The following is an 18982-nucleotide window of genomic DNA, read 5'->3' as shown; positions in this document are numbered from 1 at the left end:
CTATAGTTTCATAAACTTTTCCTATCATGCATATAAGTCACACGCACGCGGTCTCGAACGTTAAGTGTCTTTAAAATGATAGGCATGCGTGCTAGTTGCATAACTGGCACGCATGCGGACATAAGCCCGCGCGACAATAAAAAACATCCTTAATCGTTCTAAAAATTATGGCATTAAATTAAAATATTTCAGTAATGATAAACTGATTGAACTAACTTTTGATCGAACTAAGAAGGCTAAGGGACATTGCACGATAATGGAATACGACAGCGAATGACTTCATGTCCCACAGTAGGACTACCATGAGTTTACAAAAGTATTACTCGCTAGCGACTGCGTAAAATAAATGTATGAAAAATTGTACAGCGCCTCTGGTGGTTACTCGTAGAACTAAAATCCGTAGTGACGTAACTCGATACGTAAAAAACCTATCGAAATCAAATCGCTAGCGAATGTCATTATGATCTATTGCCATACAAATTCGGTCCCATGAGTCATTAATTTGACAGACGTTGTCAAGAAATACCGTAACGATAGTAGTTATGTTATTCACTAGCAAAATGACAATAGTTTTCTATTTACCATTTCTATAGTGGCGTTTCTATGCCAACTCATGGTAATGCTACTGATTTGTAAAACACGATACGCGTGAGAATGCTATAGTAGCTACGTTACAACATGGTTGCAGATTGATGAGTATTAATGGGTGCTGCAAGTTCAGCAATCCGACAACTAATTGTCTGACTCACTAGATAAAGAGACGCTTCAGTTGTAGCGAATAACATTTTAGAAAATAATTATTATGATTCTTAATCTGGACATGTATGTTTATAGGCAAAGATAAAACAGTAGATATATATCCTTTTTGTTTTTTATGTTGTGTAGCTAATAATAGCAATTTTCTAAAATGATTACTAAAATAATATATAGAATACAAGTATTAATTAATTTGTAAAGTTGACAGAATTTGAAAAAGATGATTAAAGGAATGTTAACGTAGGTACACGAATATAAGTTCATGTATATTTTATGTTGACACAAATAAGTGTAAAAATTGCAATATAAGCACATGTCTCCAAGGTTATTTTTATGATAAGCAACTAACGTCAGTACCTTGTAATACGTATAAAAAGGGAAATATGCGACAATTGTAGCTTAATTTAGTAGAATCATTTTAAGGTCTATGTATGCGTTTATCAGTCAAAATGTTTGATAGAAATTAAAACCAGATGAATGGTTAAACGGTTATCTATTAAAATGAGATCAGCAGTAATATCTCTTATTACTGATTTTTTTTTTGCGTGAAGCTGCTAAGTTCTGCGGGTGGTAATGGGCGGTGAAAGGTAGGTAGTGCCACTTACTCGTGGTAAGTTATAAATAATCAGGGGCACAAATCTATGGTTCACCCTAGTTAAGATTGTTATTTTTATATCTAGGAAGTATATTTTAGAAGTCAGTAATACATATAGATTTTTTAGGTTTCAGGTAGCTTTTTTTTTTTTTCGAGGGGGAAACCTTCGAAAGGTACCCGGTGCCGTGGGAGCGACACAGAGTTATGTGGGATTCTTACCGCACTAAAACCCCCCCGGTGGCCGTCCTCGGCGCTGCGTAAACGACTCCGGGATCTCCAGAGGAACGCAACCGGAGTCCTCTTAGCGCGTTGCCCCGTCGGGCTCCGTCCAGGTGAGCATGCCGCTCGCCGCACCGTCTGTTGTACACGACGGTATGTGACCACACATACCGCCGTCCTTCCCGGGGTTGCTGGCCGGGCGGCTTGAGCTCCCACTCTTGCCGCCCGCAACCCCGGAAGCCCCTTTTAGTCGCCTCTTACGACAGGCAGGGGATACCGTAGCCCTATTCTGGTCCCGGAACTACAGGGACAAGGTTTCAGGTAGCTAGGAGTTGTGTCTACAATAACGGACATGAATGGATATTATGTACGATGCAATGTGGAAGTTGCTATGTTAATAGATTTAGCATTGACGAACGGATGTTGCGACTGGCTATACATCGCTATAAGCATTACGCATGGCATGGTACGGAGGCTTTTAAGCCTAGAATCCAATATGATCGATAAACCTATACTGTGCAATAGGTTTTGAAATCCGGTTGAATATAAATAAAACGGTGAACATTGATATTTTGTTTCTAGTGAACTAGTGATTATTTTACCCTTTTTTGCGTTTCGTACTATAATTAGACTAATGTCCGTCCCTTACTGCTAAAATATGGCCACTGTATTGGCTCAAATAAAGTGTGAACTGTCGACTCCATCGAACGATGTTTGATTGAAAATCAATTGTCAATTAAGTAACAAAAATCAAAGATATTGCCATCATAAAAGTCAATAAGGATGCTGAATTAGTTTTGTGTCCAGCCTTAATTGACAGCCGAGACAGATCAACTGGATGTCAATACTTACGCCCTACTCAGCACGGATCGAGTGAGGGCGGATTCGTTATCAATGTTATTATTGGTTATCTTCAATTTGTTACGTTAATATAAAATTTTAATTTAATAAAATCTACTGAATTAATGACCTTATATTCTGAAAAGAGGAGACAATATCAATAAATACTTATATCATCTTTTGTCTTTTCGTGTTCTTGAAAAGTAAAATGTTCGTACAAATGAAATTTTATGACCTTAGCGTGCGACGTACAGTGTCTAATCAACTAATAGATTAATTAATATAAGGACGTGTATGAGTCGAATAAGACTATATCTACTGTACCTATGTACATGTCGACAAGAGACTAATTACAAAAACACATCGTAAAAAATACGACAATAGCGTTTAATTAAAATTTGGCTTTTTTCTACGAACTTGAGTAACTATATCAAATCATAACTTTTTTATATAAGATTGATGAAGTTGCAAACGAACTTATATTATAGTCCACATAATAGTATGCCGTCATTGCCCATGGACATCTGTAATGAACCCCAGATAAAATGAGATTCCTCCCTGAGGTCGGACCCAGATGCGCCGCTACCCTTGATGACTAAGCTGAAACGCCTGGGAAAAGTGTTTCTCCCTTTAAATAAGAACACAGCAGTGCTTAACACTGCGGCAGCCCCGTTGCACCTTTTTTTTTTTTTTTTTTTTTTTCTTCTCAAGGGGGAAACCTTCAAAAGGTACCCGACGACGTGGGAGCGACGCCGGGTTATGTGGGATTTTTACCGCACTAAAACCCCCCCGGTGGCCGTCCTCAACGCTTGTTGGAGAACTCCGGGATCTCCAACGGAACACAACCGGAGCCCTCCAAGCGCGATGCCCAACGGGCTCTACCCTGGGGGAGCAGTTTTCGCTCCTCCCACACCATGTATGTTTACGACGGTATGCGACCACACATACCGCCGTCCTTCCCGGGGTCACTTGCTGGACGGTTCGAGCTCCCACTCTTGCCGTCCGCAACCCCGGAAGCCCCCTTTTAGTCGCCTCCTACGACAGGCAGGGGATACCGTAGCCCTATTCTAGTCCCGGAACTACAGGGACAAGCCCCGTTGCACCTACTGCCTAACAGCAGTGTTAAGCGGAATCGAACCAGAAAGGATTTTACCATCTTCTGTATACGTATTTAGGTACCTAAAACGTATGTGAAGTCTACCGAAATACTCACGATCAGCGTCATGCATGATGATGTGGTCCATCATCATGCATGACGCTGATCTGCATTATTTATCTCAATAGGAAACCCGTGTCCAACAGTGGGGCTAAAATGGATAAGTGGTCGTATAAAGAAGTGCCGGGACTATTTTGTTGGGCTTTGTATTATTATAACTGACAGAAATAGATATAAAACGATTCTATTCAAAAGATGTCATTAAATGATGTATTGAAGTAGTTACTGTAAATAGTTTACAATAGCATACAAAACGTGAGACGGTTTCAGGCTGTTAGCTAGCCGGATATTCGATAATAGGACGAATTCGGTCAATGAACGAATGAGTGAAGATAAAAAATAAAAAACTGATGTGAGCAGTGGAAAGGTTTTGATCTTTATCCCTGTAGTGACGAACCAGAATAGAGCTGCGGGGTTCCATGCGGCAAGATTGGGAGCTCAAGGCGCCCAGCCAACGCCCCTGAAGAACGACGGTATGATTGGCCGCATACCTTCATATCTTTTGGGTAGAGAGGAGCATAAAGAAGAACACCGGTTGTGTTGGAGATCCCGGAGTCCTCTACTTTGTAGACTGCTTTAGAGGGACAATGCGTGGGTAGTGGGTGTGAAAATCCAACCAAATCTTTTGATGGTTACCCTTTTGTCAAAGAGTTTTTTCTTATCTTAGTTTAAATAAATAGTAAACACAAATTATGAATCGCCTCTTCATGTGCACACTCCTCACTACAACAACACACCAACAAGATTGAGAAATACTTGAGTAAACAATAAGAAATAAGGCAGGCATCGAGTAAACAAAACCAACCAATTAGGTGAAATTGTAACAAATTTCAAACAGATACAAGAATTGCTATTTATTAGGTAAGACTAATAATTTAATAAATCGCGCTCTCTGCAAAATAATTGACAAGTTACACGAACCATTACGGCACTTTTCTTATTACCAGCATTATCTATTTTTTTAGCTGATTACTTACTTTTTAGTCTGGAGTAGTAAACAATATAGTTTTGACTCATTCATCAAAACTAAAACAAAAAATTAAAAGGTATGTGAAGTCTACCAATACGCACTTGGCCAGCGGCGAACTATGGCCTAATCCTTCTCATTCTGAGAGAAAACCCGTGCCCAGCAGTGGGACAGTAATGGGTTGAAATTCATCAAATCTATATTTTTATGTTACGTAAAGTTACCTCGGACTATTATGAAATTTCTTTTTTTTATATACTCTCAGGCGTATAGGTTTCTTCAGGATATTTTCCTTCACTGTTAAAGCAAGTGAAAATCAATTTGTAATACGTCCATAACCTTGAAAAATCAGACGTGCATGCCTGTGCTTCGAACTTCGGACCTCGCGATTGAGAGGTCGTGTTTCCAATCACTAGGCTATCATTAAATGCAATTGCGATATCCTTAGTAACTGCTAAAAACTTAAAAAAACGTTTTCAATTTCATTGTAGCACCATTTTTGGTGAAAAAAAATATCCTGTTATAAATTTAAATACCTGAAACGATTCTGTAGTAATTACTTAAGAATGTATTTATTTTCTTATACTTAAAGATATTAAGGTGATTACTGATATTATAATTTTCAGATTTTATAGACGTTATCATATATTTTGTATGATTAATACTAACAAATAAAAATGTGTTTACCTAATTTGCATACACGTCGTAGACATGCATTATTTAGCAAGTTTGAAGTCGGTAAAAAACCTAAAGTTTAAGGTTGAAAAAAGACATCATTGACTTTATTTTTAACTGCAATAGAGGTCACATTTACTGTAAATGGTAACTTAATGCTATTAGATGTAAATAAAAACGAAGTAATCACCTGAACAATGTAATCAGTAATCTGTAATATTATAATTTGAATTTTAGTTCATTTTTAAACATAAATATCAAAAGATCTCACAGAGCACTGGATAAACAAAAAAATTGCAGCCAATCAACATGAAGAAGCAAATGTACACAGAATCGACTTACGGCTCAAATTTCGGCAAGCTCACCTGTCTAGCGCGTTGCGGGATACGCGTTAATGAAAAACCAACGTGTTAAAACCACACCGGAGTTAATATTATGGAAATCCGCTTACGATACGAAGACTCGAATTCCTATACGATGTTTTTACAGTGGATTGAATACATTTGAAGTAGCGCGCATGCGCGGGCCGCGGACGCGACGTTCCACTGCGGTCCCTCGGACCGCATCTGTCAATATCACTAACAACTACCGCGTCTCGCCTGGAAGTCGTCGATGAACTACATCACAGATTTTACGTTTCGACCCCTCTGTTGCATTTGACACGTCATATTTTTGACTGATCCTCTCTCGTCGACATGTGTAACGTTGGTTTTGGTGGTTTTAATGCTAATATTTTTTGCATTATCGAGTAATTGTTGATCTTAACTCCCATTTGTTGTGTAGGTTTCTTTTTTCCTTAATCAGTGATATGGTGACTAACGGTCCAACATGACCAAAAGACCAGGCCAATACCTATTCAATAATAACGTATCACCAACTTCTCACAATGTTCTTCAGATAATTGTTCAAATTGAATATTAGGGAACGATGCTCGAATTGATCTTTTAACCCACCTAACTCAATACGTGTAACCACATGCTATGTGCATAAATTTTATTAATTGCCTACGTACTGGAATACTTTGACAGTTATGTCAATTAATTTTTTACTATAATTGATATATTTTCGTGTTTATATTTACTCACAGTTTTTTATTTATTTTTCATATTGTAATTACATTGTATTGCGTTTGAAAGACTTGTAATAATGGTTTAACGTGTTTTAGACGGTATCTACATAAAACATTGTTACCCTATATTATAATAGGTATCGAATGCAACTGCAACAGGAAATAGTTAAAAATAGCATTATACCTAAATTCATCCGTACCTATGCAAGATAGATAATGTTAGCGAAATAAAAATTGCATACCTGTATCGGCGGTGTCGAGAGGAACGAGAACAACGTGCTTGCACATTTTGGACTGAACAGAGAATACCACTTAAAATATAATCACTGTCGGTGTGGTCAGTTCGGAGTCATATTTTGGAGTGACGTCTGGGAATATTTCGTGGTGGTTCGGTTTTCGTAGCGGAGTGCCGGTGGCGCGTGGGGCGCGTGCCGCGTTCGGCCACTGTAGGCCTACTACGATACGCGATGCACTGGCATATTACAGGAATCGTAAATAGGGATGTCGACTTGTAACTATTTCGTGTTACATATTTAATGGACATATCGATACCTTAATTCGCAAATCAGCCAACTCCACTTTTTGTTAAAATGTTTTTTTATTTATTTTGATAGTTAATGGCGTTGAACGAAATCAAAATATGTAAATAAAAAAAAAACATTTTGACAAAAAGTGGAGTTGGCCGATTTGCGAATTAACGGTATCGATATATGTAATGACATGCGTTTTGTGTAACATCGCATTTTTTTGAGCACTGTAAAATTTTTAGTTACATGATTGAGATTTATTATATTTGCAAGGAAATTCATTCATTTGAAGGCGATGGTTGAGTTTTTCGTAGTTTACACATATTCCATTATTCATATTTTAAGTTTTTGTAATTGTCTATTTACAATATAGGTAATAAAAGATTTTCTTTATGTTTTCCGTAGTCTTCAAACCTCACTTAAATTTTATTGAAGGTTTTTTTGATTTCAAATTATGTAAGGCATTTGGATTTTAGGTGGAAGGTTTCAAAGTTTGAAAACCTCATCTCTGAATAAAATAAGAATTTAATTTTTCTTCGTTTGTTTTTAATTTCTTACTCTTTTGTGTAAACTCTCTCGTGTGTCATTTCTTTATTATGCTTACTGCGTTATAAATTATATTTGGGTCAGCTTTTACGTTTAGCACACCTAGTTTAATAAGTACATAACGTAATTGTAGTCAGCACCATTCGTCAGCACCGTTGTCAATGAATTGAGTTTGATAAATATGTAGGTTATATTCATTAAACGTTTTTAAGAACTGTTACAAGTGTGAAGGAATACACTTACTACGAGCGTACCTAATTGTTAGACGAGACGAGTCGCATTAATTGTATACTTGTCTAATTAGAATATACCTACGATACATTACGTATATGTAATGCTGAATTTTAATAAAATATTTTATTACATTAAAATTAATTTATATTTTTGTATTTGACAACCCTAGTCGCAGCCGCTGTTTCCGCTAATAAACAAAACCGCCGTCCGCGTGTCTGTAGCTGTGCATGCGTCAAGGATGCACTTTTTGTTCACTCGTTTATGGTTTTTGAAAGGGTAGGAAACAGGGATGTTAAGGCAATTAAGTTTTTATAAAGTTGTCAAGAAACATTGTATTCGAAATAATAAACATGAAAAAATTAAAAAATGCTAGTTGTGTACCTGTAGTTTATTATGTTGAGCTTTATTTAATAATGTTAGTATATTATTTTAAGACACGATATATAAATGTATTCTTTTCTGTACCCTTACCAGGAGTTTTTACGTTTCGACAAATATTAGTGTTTTGGTATTTGTTTACGTATTTGCCCATACAAATTCCAATCAGCGCCCCTAGCGGATTGTGTCCGAACTAGAAAATCGTATGGGCCAATACGTAAACAAATACCAAAACAGTCATATTTGTCGAAACGTAAAAACTCCTGGTAAGGGTACTGGCTCCATTTTAAATGTTACACTCACTAAAACTGTATTTTTTTATGATAAAACGACAAACTTCGTCGTTGTGTTTAATTTAATATAAATAGTGAGTATCGTGTTCATTATCACATGATTCGATTTCATGGTTACAAGCATAACTGTATAAGCAATTTAATTACAGTCTAAAACCTATTGAATGTGATTAAATGGAAACGCATTTAAGGTTTTACCTAGTTCTTAAACGATTTTACATATAAAAACTTGTCATAGACAAGTACTTGTGTTTTTTTATACCATAAGATTATACAAATTTCAATAGTATTATGTATAATAGAATTAGGTACATAATTCTTTTTAAATAGGTACAATAAGTTAAGCATATTTTCATTATAATATTATATAAAACAATAGGGATTTGAATTTTTGTGTCAAAAGAACATATAATAAGGACAAAAAAGAAAAATAGGAAATATAATAATTTTATTATTACACTGTAATTTATTTTCATATCTATGTATTTAATAATCTTTCAATCTAGGAACAGATCAGAGCTTATGTTTAAACGACTTTAAAAAAATAGTTCTCAATTCGATCGTATTGATTGTCAGTTGTTCGTAGTTAAATTAGTAATGTACGAGTGGCGCCGGGTGCGCTAACTTATTGTAAGGGTGGTCCGAAAGCCAGGTGCCACCCCGTCCCACCTCACCCCCGGATCACGCCACGTGTCGCTACCTGGGAATTAACATGTGTCGACACGGAATCGAACGGAAATACCTTTTCAAGGAATCGAAAAAAATAGTATGTGTTAATGGTAAATCTATTTTAGTTTCGCGTCATTGATATAATAAATCATAAGTTATTATGAAGGCGCAAAAAGTTAGGTTTTGTTCATTCATAAAATAATCTTCATATAACAAAGAGACAGAATTAAAACGTCTATTTGTATTTTGAAATTAATTACTGTTGTCTAATAAGATATGCTGATTAGTACGGACATTTGTTTTAGTTTTTTTTGATAATGCTTCAATAAGTGGCATAGTCCGCGTAAAACTTCTAGTAAATTGTATGACTACACCTGCTCGCAACAACTTCAGAGCGGACTAGTAGTTAGGCGTGGACTTTAATTGGCTTCATATCTACAAAATTGAATCTAATCAGTCTAATAAAGTATTCTTCATTAAATGAATTGTAGAACTAAAAATACTATTAAATAACAATACTATTACTTTAAATAATATTCAGGTACTTTTTAAGAAATTTATTTTTAAGTATTAAAGAGAGGGACCAAATCATTTGTAATATCTATTGTTTGAGGGTAATAAAGTGAGATTTTAAGTTATTGTTCATAACAATAAAATAATTTACAATAAAGTAAATTAAAATGTCATTTAAAGTCGGAGTTTCGTGTTATTTTTTGCACGACTCATGATGCGAAGCATCAGAGAGTGCTTTACGATCGAAAAATTTTTTTCGCTTCATTTTGGCGGCTATTTTTATTATTATAGCCTTGATAGTTCACGGAATCAAGATATTTTGCATACTATTGTCGAGATAATTTAATGGAGATTAATTCCATACTTTTTAAAAATTGATTTACTGCAATAGAATTGGAAAAAAACACCAAAATAGGTCAAAAAATTTTCCTGTCCGTCATGTGTGAAACCTGAAAACACTGTAACTTGTGAAAAAATCCATCATTTGAGTTAATTTTTTTTTTAAATATTCTAATCGACGATTGTAGGCCACTGAATGCGAATGATTAATTAATTCAGTGTCGTTTAATTGCAATTAATAAAAAACATATGGATGGTGATATATCTATAGATATTATGTACATTTATTCCACCAGGGGCGCTTGTGCAGTACCTTCTTCCTACTACAGCTGTTTTTTCGGCAATTAATTTTGAACGACTTAAGTTTTTTTTTTTTTATATTTCATAATTAAATGAGCATTATGAGTCGTGCACTTTTGGGTTTTCCAAACTTTTTTTAAATTCAATTGACAACAGTAACAACAAATCGTAGTTGTAATATATGTAACAGTATTTTATAATTATAAAGCAGTAGTGGAGTATAATTATATAGAAGTGACAAACGAATGGTATTAATACTTACCTATAAGGATAATATGGAAGGTCCTAAATCTTTAATACTGCATGTCCCACGGTCAATAACAACAACGATAAAATGTTTTTGAATAAGACTTTTCCTTCCTTCTTCTAAGTAATTGCTAATGCTGATTGATCCTTTTCGTAGGTTGAAACACATAGGTATATAAGCATAGATATATTAGCCTACTGTTGTACGTCAGTATATCTATGTATATTAGATACGAAGTCTGTCGCATAGTAGCATGTAGCGATGACGTGTCGTGAAACGATGTGGTGTCTGTGGAATCATGGAATCTAGGAAAATTGTTTTAAAATGAACCGGACAAGTGCGAGTTAAGCTCACGTGTGGAGGGTTCCGTGCAAATTCAACATTGTAATTGGAAAACATGTTCCATACGTAATGCATGGGAAAATATATTTACCAACTGAAAATTAATGTTTGTTCGTTTTCTTTTGAGACCACTTCTTAAAGCTTTTTCTATAATATTGCAGTAAATAATGATTTTATGGATGTTTTTTTTTCAAAATGCCAGTATTTTCGGAGATAAAGTGGGTAGACCAAGGTAGATAATTTTTGAAACAAAAAAAATAGTAGGATGATACTCATTGAAAAAGGAAGAGCTTTTTTACTTTTTACCTTTTCAAAGACCTTTGTACTGGTCTAGGATGCCGTTTTTTGTTTTTTCGCACGATACCCTAAAAATAACTATCTAAGTACCTATACCTAAGGATTGTATAGAAAAAACGTTATTGTCAAAACAATAACCACCTCCTTTTTGAAGTCGGTTAAAAATTAGCATGTCATGCTGCCTAGAAACGCCTTGAGATGTATGAGGATTTTTATGGATACGGTGGTGAAAGCACCACCGCCACGTCTACTTCTGTCATAATGTGTGAGAGCTTACGCTTTGTTTTGGTCCGAAGATTCTCACTTGGACGTAAGTTTGTTCCTGCATTTATTATAACATTTTATTTTACTATGTGTAGGTGTCTTTTAAGGTTTTTTTATGTGACAAGGTGGCCAGGATAAGGCAACGTTTATATAATAATGTATCTTAGAATAAATTGTAATTTATTAAATACAGTATATGCTCCTTATTCGCGCTTCATTCATTCGCGTTTTCACTATTCGAGGCTTAAATTTTCTTTATTCGCAGTATTTATAAATAAATACATGATAATAAAAGGATTCAATAGATATTCAACCCAATATCCTTTGTAAATGCCGTCAAATGGACTACAGGAAATGTTAAATGCATTGCCCATTGAAGAAGAGGCTTCAACAAGCACTGGGAACGTGACATTTAATTTGAAAATCTTAGTGAAGGTTTAAGAATGGCAAATGAGCTTTGCGTTTTTTTATGAACATTGATCCGTCTACGGAACGAAGTCTTATTCTTAAGAGGTAAATTGCTAATGCGACTGCTGTGTATCAGTCTGAATTGAAGGAGCTTTTAAAAACTGCCAAGCCAGAGAAAATACAAAATTCTTCAAACCATTGCCTAAGCCTTAAGACAAGCCAATCAAAAATATAAGCCGATCAAAATGTTCAAAAATTTCAATTCAATTGTTGTTTTTTATGTTTGTTTTTTTTATTTATTTTGTCACCTAGGTACGTATAATCCTATAATCTCATACAAATTACCATTCCGTATTCATGGTTTCTGTATTCGCGGCATATTTATAGAACATAAACCCTACGAATAAAGAGCTTTTATTGTACCTATATGTCGCCCCGCCCGCCTTACTCTTACATAGATGTTCGCTAAGGGTTAGTTGGTGCCTTTGGCTATATCCGAAGCCCAATTACAACAAAAGTAATGTAACGTAATAAGTATATAACATATAGATTAAATACTTATGTAGTTATGTATGGTTGAAGATACATTTAATGAAGTGAGTAAATTTTGCTCAGGTCATTCATAAAATGGCTGCGACATACATACATGAAGGTACGAGTATATCAGGTATAGGTAGGAATAATAAAATATACGTATTATTACTATTGATTCGGCTCGCTTTAAGTCTATTTTAACTACTGTATTTAAATAAATTTAACTCACACGCTCATACGAAATTAACATTTGGTGCACCGCACACTCTTATAGTATAATCTTAAGTCTTATAAAATATTTAATATATTATGTATAATGCCGTAGGCGTATCGATCCTACAAGAAAAGACTCGTATACTAAACTTGACTAGACGGTAAAGCCGTATGGTTTATTGAAAGCCTCGAATATTCTATTGTTTTAGTCGTGACACGCTTTCAGAATTCATGAAAAATGTATGACATGGGACCTAGCAAAGCTTTCAAGACTACATGCTAAGAAAATATTCATACCTTATTGTCTACAAACCGAGGCCATAGTATAACTATATACTTATATAGTCATACTATGGCCACGTGTACTATGTATACTTATACAATAGGAAAAAGATTTCGAGTTAAAGCTGTCAAATAGCAATAGCACATATTTCTTTAAAAAAATGATGATACTACCTAATTTCTAATTTTTTTAATATTTGAAGATATAATGCGACCAGCTGTTAGAATTAAGTATTTGTTTTTTAATAGATAGCTGATCTAGATTGCAAAAAAATATATAATTTCAATGATACATTTTTACATACATAGAAATAAATAATTACAAAAACAATTTTTATAATTGCACATTAATTTCGAATCCCTATATTTTTTTAAATCGAGTGTGTACGGACACAATATGGAGGACGTAATGTAAATGTAATAACTGGTAGACGGTAGGTATATGTAATAACCTAATAACTGTTATTCCAATTGCAATTTAACGTCAATCCCTGGGATAAGATAAACTTTCATAAACCGTGACCTAACCCTGACCTGACTTTAACTCTGACATAATTTAATTTACCACAAGAACTGTTTTATTTTTATTTGATACAGACAGACATTTCAATTTTATTTATGTACTGTATGTTATTAAACAATATACAGGAAGTAAATAGCGAAAATATCAAGTAGGAAAATTCCTGATGAATATTATACTAATATAAATAAATATGCTGAATTCTGCATTACTTGAAGAGATGGATTTGCATATATACTTCTCGTCGGTTTAAATAAGCAATATGAACTCGTATTTAAAATAATTCTTAGAAACGACTCCATTAACATTACATGAAATTTTAAACTATTTTCTAAATTCATTAAAATAGTTGTCAATAAAAGTCCTCGCACAATTAGGAAGAGTTAATTATGATAACAATCTATCTAGATAATATCTTAACGTTATTCACTAAATATTTTTTTAGACTAACTTGATCGAAGATCTAATTATTTAGACAATAGTTTCCATATAACGCCTCATTAATCATAACGGCTCGTTGATTACAGATTTTATTGGACAATTCAGAGATGCGATAAAGTAATATTTCACGACCCCGGCAGCCCGGCGCCGCCACCCCACACCCTATACTTGGCCTTGTATGGATTTCTTCGTTCACTGTTTACTTCGGTTTGCTTATGGAAATTAAATGGGTTTCCAACTATGTTATATGTCGGTTAAATATGGTTTGTTGAAAGCTAGGATGATGAATAAAATTTGAAATACTCTATTCTGAAAATAAGAGATAAATATTGCATTTCCTTGATTTTAATAGTTAGTAGATAAATAGCAATTAACGGAACCATTATATATCCTACATAAAACTGGAAAATAATATATAAGTGTGCTGGAATTATGAAAAGAAAAATAGGCATGGGTCACCGAAAGTACAATTGAGGGGAAAATTAAATAAACAGGAGCGTGTGGCATATCATTAAAGTAACGTCCATGATATATTATTTTTATGTTAAGTGAATTTAAAAAAAGAAATTAAAGGCTTTGTTTTATTCTCCGACTGATGAGTAGAAAATTATGAAAAAATGAAGATAGAGCATAAAATAGACTCTTTTTTATTTATAATTTTGAGTGAAGCGACTGCTGCAAATATTAATTTGCCTAGATACTCGTGGGATTAAACAGGATTAAATTGTAAATAATTTACTAGATTTCTGCAGTTATGTATGGAGATGTTGATGAGTTGGAATTTATTTAAATGTTACGACCATTAATATTAAATCAGTTGTGAGTATGGATTAGCACATAAGTACCTACAGGTTCAAGGGTAGAAGCCATTTATTTAATTCAAAACCTTAAAAAAAATTAATATGTTATTGAAATACTGTATTGACAATTCTAAGTAAACGCAAAGCTACTCTATATTAATCACAAATTCGATTTCGTGACTATCCCTGTTCTTTATCGACATAAGTTTTTTTTTAATTTTTGACGTATCCCTAGATATATTCTTACTTAGACATAGATTAATTTATGTCACTATCCATAATATTGTATTTGTTTCAGTAGACTTGTTTGTTTATTACAGATGGAGACTTCATTTATTTGCAAAGATATCAGATTTCGTTATCGCGGTATCGAGGACAAAGTCACAAAGTTAATAGGCGAAAGCGCTTAATAATTCAGAGTTGTTTGTAAGTTGCGTGACCACGAACAGTAGAGTTGCGAACTACAGTGGGTAGGGTGACTTTGGTAGATCATCAGTAACTGCGATCAATAATACACGCTTACTTTTTGAATGTTGAGAAAAATAACGTGTAGAGTCAGAACAGTGACATGTGTGACATGACTCTACGGTGGTTACGGCGTAAGTAGAAAATTTCAACTTAAGTATTGGGATGTAGAATATCAAATATAAATATGTCGGAGAAGGACGGCTCTCATCGACATTATTGATAGAATCTATGGGTTTTGTGGGCGTTGTCATAGGGTAGATGCAGGCACAAATACAGTAATCACAGTATTTATTTATAACTTCGGATTTACAAAATAACTATACTATACAACTGCTATTACTTTACAAACAAAGGATTTGAGCAGCAGGTTCAAGGTAGTGACTACACGCTCCAAAGCACAACGAAATAATGATCCACCTCGATCACTCACATCAGTTCTTATCCATGTTTCCCCACCGCGCCGCCACATACCTCGACCCCACTAGAGTCCTCTTAAAAGTCTCTGCTCTGATTCTAATACGAAAGCTATACAATGACTTCGATTGATCAAGTACCAATAACATTACTAAAATACTAAAGTAACAGTATAGCTAAAACTATATTAAATAACTCTGACTCTTCCTCCGACAAATATATGTTCTATAATGCATTGATAGATAATTAGCAGTGGCGGATTCAAGAAGAGATAATCAATTGAAAAGGGATGTAATGTAGCGATGCGCGATTATTACTAAAAACAATCGAATTATTCGATTGTTATTGTGTTCGATTGTATTCGAATAACTATCGAAATTCTTCGATTGTATTCGAATAACTATCGAACAATCGAAATTGTTCGATTGTTGGTCGATTGTTCGATTGTTCGTCGATTGTTCGATTGTTCGTCGATTGTTCGATTGTTCGATAGTTCGATTGTTCGTCGATTGTTCGATAGTTCGATTGTTCGATTGTTCGATAGTTCGATTGTTCGATTGTTCGTCGATTGTTCGATTGTTGGTCGATTGTTTAGTACACGCAAAACTAGTAACAGCGCAGTCAAGCGATACGCGATTATTACATAAAAATAGAAGTATCGAAGCTTTTTGGTTGTTGGTCAATTATTTAGTATACACAATATATACTAGCAGCGAGAAGCCCCTAATTTCTGTGTTTAAGAAATCTGAGTCAGTCTTATATATTTGGTGGGGGAAGCGCACGTGCGTCGTGCACCCTTCCGCTGCTTCGTTGCATTTCGTTATTTAATGGTGCGTCCACACCTTGCTTCTCGCACTGCTCACTGCGCCTCGTGGCCACACACTCTCACACCCTACTCGCGTTGTTAACATTATTTTTCTTCAAAGATATAGTATTTCACCGATTAATATTAATGCAACTATGAGTACATAATTTTTTGTGATAACTTTTATCTATAATATACGCTAAAAAGACATATTTTATATTTTCTGATAATCTTTTTCTATAATATGCGCCATGAAGACGTATATTATATTTTTCAGGTGACCTCTTTTTGAAAACGTTGTCATGAAACGAACTTAGGGGATGACTACGACATCTGGATTATCGATGATACTCCATAGCATTTGATACAAAATGATTTATAGTATAATTATTTCTCAACAATATATAGTACAATTGACTAAAATGTAATACAATACTTTACATTTTCCAACCAGTGGCAAGTGACGATAGCTTTGCAACACGACGCACCTGCCCATTGTCCTGAGCACACGTATGTGGCCGCGCGGTATAATTTCTATTCGGTCGTCGATTGTTATTCCAAGGTCGATTTTTATTCGTACGTCGATTGTTATTTCAAGGTCGATTTTTATTCGAACGTCGATTGTTATTCGTACGTCGATTGTTATTCGTACGTCGATTGTTATTCGTACATCGATTGTTATTCGTACGTCGATTGTTATTCGTACGTCGATTGTTATTCGAACGTCGATTGTTATTCGATTGTTTTTTATTACTACGAATAAATCGACAATCGATTGTTGATTCCGTCGATTGTCGATTTATTCGATTGTTTTTTTTAGAACAATCGCCCATCGCTAATGTAATGTTTACACGAGTGCAATATACCTCATATGTTAAAGTCCGTAAACCATCAGTGCTGCAGAGCGTGCCAAACATACACACATAGTACGTATACACGTTCGTAAAACATTAACCGTAGTCAAGTAATAATTGGCCAAGTGCAAGTCGGATTCGCACTCGAAGGGTTCCGTACCACTAATATTTTCATATATTTTTTATTTTTAGTATTTGGTATTATAGCAGCCTCTGAAGTAAATACACTGTGAATATTTGAACTGTCTACCCATAACGGTTCAATAGATAAAGCGAAAAACGCTGAGAAATATCATTTTCTTGTATGGTGACCCTCATTTATTTTCAACTTTTTTTATTTTTTTGTATTTGTTGTTATAGCGGCCACCTTTATACTTACTCTGTAAAAAAAATCAAGTGTCTATCTCTTTCGGTTCAGGAGATAGAGCCCTGTGACAGACGGACAGACAGCGGAGTCGTAGTAGTAGAGTTCCGTTTTTACCCTTTGGGTACGGAACCCTAAAAATGTAATTGCGAAGACACCGGGGCGGTAATTAACTAAAAAGTTTTATGAACACCTCTCTGCACACAAAGTTCTTGAATCGAGTTGATTGGAGTGCACTTTGAAAATCTAGATGTCTAAAGTATTTGTAATGAAAGTCTTTATGAAAAAGATTTCCTTTTCGCTGAACTAACTTTAATTAAGTTTCCTTTTACAAAGAGAGCAACAAGAGAGTATTCAAGTTTGTGTTTTTAATGACGATAATTATTTTAACTTGAGCTCCGAGTACCTACTGTAGACTACCTTGCCTGTTACCTGTGTCTGTATAATTACAAACGAGATGAAAATTGCAAAAAGTTGCAAAAAATGGTAGAACCCATCGAAAAAGAAAGCTTAAATTCTTATAAGTATTTGTTACAGCTATCAACTAAGATAGATTATGTGTTTGATAACATGATATAAAAAGACGCATTTGTCGTTATAATTTAGTTATAGAGTTACGAATCTGCGATCCACGATCAATAAATTAATAATTTCTATTTTGCCGTAGTTAGATTTGTTCCGAAAAGTCAATAGTCATTATATTTTATTTATAAAATATGGCAAGGGTTTCCTAACAGATAATTAACAATTCAAATACGCTATTCATTTACGGAATATATAACCGACATACAACACGCGATGTGTAAGAACTTCATTATTTATTTTATTATTTGCGCCTGACACTTTACGCATAGCACTCACGCAATTACAAATTCAAACCCGTATCTTCCTTTAGTCCTCACCACATACATAACTAACTAACAAGCAAGGGACGGTGACATTTACCTACATGTAGATATGGGTATACCTACTAATTATACCCAAATTTGCCTTCCACCATACTTCGTTTGATGTACAAAGTTGTTGCGAACTAAACTTCAACATCAAAGGCCCGCACATTTTGAGCTTTGAGGTAGCTTTGATCATATCAATAATTTAATTAAACCGTATTCCGTATTAATTTAAGTTATATAACGACTATTCAGAGAATTGTATTACGATTAATGAGCACGCCCTTTAAATATGTTAAAAGTATTTTGATTTTTTTTGCACCACTCCCGCGCATTTTTGTTCTAAATATCCTTATAGATTACTCTAAACAGCGAACATACAGACAAACACAAGTTTGAAACAGACATATTCATTTATCATGCAATTAAGTTCATTTTGAAATGAGACACCATTTTTTTTTGCATAGAGGTAGAGACAGCTAGTAGGTAATGCTCACTGTAAGTTACGAATAATTATATGGATAAAGGTATGTACCAATTATTATAAAAAACAAAAATCCAACTTCTAAAAACAAACACAAATATAGGCTACGCTAAATACGCTCAAAAAACATTACCCTGCGAATTCTGAAAATTTAAGTTTTGAATTGAGAATTTTTGAGAGAATAACTACATGTTTTACCAGGTAACGAAATTTATATAA

The 18982-nt window shown here is 34.4% G+C and overlaps 1 protein-coding gene across 3 annotated transcripts in view; it reads right to left on the bottom strand.

Moving 5' to 3' along the window:
- The window catches only part of LOC140751772 (protein rolling stone), a 52441-nt gene that overhangs the window by 15592 nt on the left and 17867 nt on the right, over positions 1-18982 (bottom strand). The window contains exon 1 of one of the 3 annotated variants that reach the window (XM_073085816.1): positions 6580-6796. The exons of 1 other annotated variant lie outside the window; for it this stretch is intronic. In XM_073085816.1, coding sequence (XP_072941917.1) covers positions 6580-6625 — 46 coding nt within the window. In that variant the 5' untranslated portion in view covers positions 6626-6796. Of the gene's footprint in view, positions 1-5633; positions 5832-6579; positions 6797-18982 lie in introns of those variants that run through there. One more of the 3 variants, XM_073085822.1, reaches the window with a different exon arrangement.

The sequence above is a fragment of the Epargyreus clarus genome, unplaced genomic scaffold, assembly GCF_041222505.1.
Source record: "Epargyreus clarus isolate Ecla_fem2 unplaced genomic scaffold, WU_Ecla_fem_2.2 ptg000003l, whole genome shotgun sequence".
Lineage (NCBI taxonomy): Eukaryota > Metazoa > Arthropoda > Insecta > Lepidoptera > Hesperiidae > Epargyreus > Epargyreus clarus.
The sequence above is the reverse complement of the archived record's forward strand: the minus strand, read 5'-3'. Positions and strand labels throughout refer to the sequence as shown.